This window comes from Frankliniella occidentalis, unplaced genomic scaffold (assembly GCF_000697945.3).
Source record: "Frankliniella occidentalis isolate FOCC.00 unplaced genomic scaffold, Focc_3.1 Scaffold111, whole genome shotgun sequence".
Classification (NCBI taxonomy): Eukaryota; Metazoa; Arthropoda; class Insecta; order Thysanoptera; family Thripidae; genus Frankliniella; species Frankliniella occidentalis.
In genome coordinates, this window is record NW_026267239.1 from 388,139 (window position 1) to 390,365 (window position 2,227).

A 2,227-nucleotide genomic window follows, 5' to 3' on the forward strand; every position below is an offset into this window, starting at 1 on the left:
CCCGCCGCCCGCCCCCAACGACTGCCTACTCTTCGTTATGAAAAAGTAATTAACGTGGCAAAAACGACAGGACCACCGCCACCCGCCGCGCGAAAACCGTCTTGGAAAGTGCGGAAAACGTGGCGGTGAGGAATTCCAATCGCGGCCGGAAACTTGGCAATTATAATTTTTTTTCTCCCCTCGAGGCTCATCATCCGCGAGGATGGCCCATGATGGAGTGGCTGGGTCCGGGGGTGCCGTGCGAGGACCCGGGCCAGCAGCCGGCTAACTACTGGGGGCACATTACTAGTCACGCTCCCCATGAAAGGGAAAGAAAAGAATGAAAAAGAAAGAAAGCGAAAGTTTGTGCGGCCGTACTTGACTTACGAGGGGTGAGCGCCAGGCGCTTGTCGCCCGCCCTCAGGCAGCCTTCGTAGAACTGGCCTATCTTGTCGAAGCGCGTGCCGGAGGCCTTCTCCAGCAGTCCTGGAAGCACACAGAGGTCGTCGTCAGTGTCGTTGCCGAGGGCCTTCACTCAAAAAGCTCAGTGTACACTCTCAGAAAAAATCACGAAAAAATGAGAAAATGATCATGAAAACATCACGAAAAAATCAAGGAAAAGTAAAAGAGAATGAGTAAAAGGAAAAAAGAAAAAATCAGAAAAAAATCAAGAGAAACAGAAAAATTGGTCGTTGCGAGCGCAGCTGCCGGCCCAGCTGGGGGGCGCAGGGCGCACTCTCACTTACTCTGCACTTGTCTCTCGATGCTGCTCTGCAGCGAGGCGACGCCGCTGGCGGGCGGGGGCGGCGAGTGGCGCGGCGAGCGCCGGCCGAGGGTGAGCTCGTCCTCCTCCATCCACGGCAGCGGAGCGGCCGCGGCGGAGGCGGCGGCGGCAGCGGCGCGCTCCTGGCTCTTGGCCATGTTGCTGAACGAGCTCCAGGGGATGCGGCTCCACGCCTTCTCCTTCGAGTAGCTCCAGTCCCCGCACGAGAACCTGTCACACCACGTCGCTCGGGGGTAGGTTCACGTTGTGTGGCGGACCCTCAAGGTCGGGTCGGACACCCAGTCTTTACCCATTTCCCCCCCGCCCCCCTTTACCCCTCTGGCGCTCGCCACTTGGTTTTACTCCGCGCGCGCTTCAAAGCGCCCGACGACGAAGGGGTAGGCCTCATGCGCAGCGTCTGGGGCCGGCGGGCCTGCCTACCTACCGGGGGCTTTGGGGGCGCGCCCATCTGCAGCCCCGAGGGGCCAGGGGGAACCCACCGCGCCGCCCGCTCCTCCTTTCGCTCCTGCCTCTGCTCCTGCTCCTGCTCCTGCTCCTGCTCCTGCTCCTGATCCCGCTCTTGCTCCCGCTCTTGCTCCCGCTCCCGCTCATCCCGTTTTCGCCTCCCCACGACCAGAGCCACCTCGTCCACCTGCAGGCCTCGGGCCTGGAGCCTGGAGCACCGGCCGAAAGGAGTGCAAATCTGATTGGCCACGTCGCGCCAATTCAACTGGCTGGAGCTTCATTTGCATGGTGAAATTGCCTGTGAGATGGAGAGGAGCGGCTGGCCGGGCCGGGAACGCCTGCAATTGTCGGGTGGAGCAGCAGCAGGCAGCAGACAGCAGGCGCCAAGGTCTGGAGGAGAAATATTTTCTCAAGGAAGCGCCACGAGAGGCAGACCTGTCGGTCTACCATAGCACAACACAAGGTCGCACGGGATGACGTGGAAACAGGTGAAAAAAGCAGATGAGTTTTCATCTCTTTGCCCGAGAATTTGCACTACGTTTTTTTTAGCGTAGCGTGTTTAGTGTACTTTCTATTTTACTTTATTTTTAAACTAAGTAAGGCTGGGTGCGTAACGGCGTGGAAGAGAATGCGCCAACTGAATCCGAGCCGAGATCTGCGCCTGCTGATCTGCCGAAGACACGCACAAACAATACAGCGCGCGCACACATGCACGCGCGCGAACAGCAAACAAACAAAAGAACAAACACACTCGCACCAGCGCACACGTGCACACGGCCCTCGCGGAGTGTGCGCGGCAGCGCGGCCCTCGCGGTACTCACTGGTAGAAATCGTCGCACGGCTGCACCGAGTGGTTTAGCATGGAGCCAATCTTCTTGCCCATGAGGCGGCAGATCTCGCTGGTGCACTCTCTGAAGCCGCCCTTGCAGCCGTCGGAGTCCTGGTGGCCAAACAAATATCCAAAGTGAGGTTCACGAATAATGTTTTACTGTAATGCCCCGGGGGGGAAAAGAGGGGGAG

General features: G+C 58.9%; 1 protein-coding gene across 3 annotated transcripts in view; it reads right to left on the bottom strand.

The window, feature by feature from the left end:
• Nucleotides 1–2,227, bottom strand: part of LOC113203131 (endothelin-converting enzyme 1) — a 35,382-nt gene that overhangs the window by 13,820 nt on the left and 19,335 nt on the right. For 2 of the 3 annotated variants that reach the window (XM_026417649.2, XM_026417647.2), the window contains exons 4-6: nucleotides 2,029–2,147; nucleotides 726–973; nucleotides 358–465 (exon numbers count right to left, since the gene is read on the bottom strand). In XM_026417649.2, the coding sequence (XP_026273434.2) occupies nucleotides 358–465; nucleotides 726–973; nucleotides 2,029–2,147 (475 nt within the window). The remainder of the gene's footprint in view (nucleotides 1–357; nucleotides 466–725; nucleotides 974–2,028; nucleotides 2,148–2,227) is intronic. The other variant, XM_026417648.2, reaches the window with a different exon arrangement.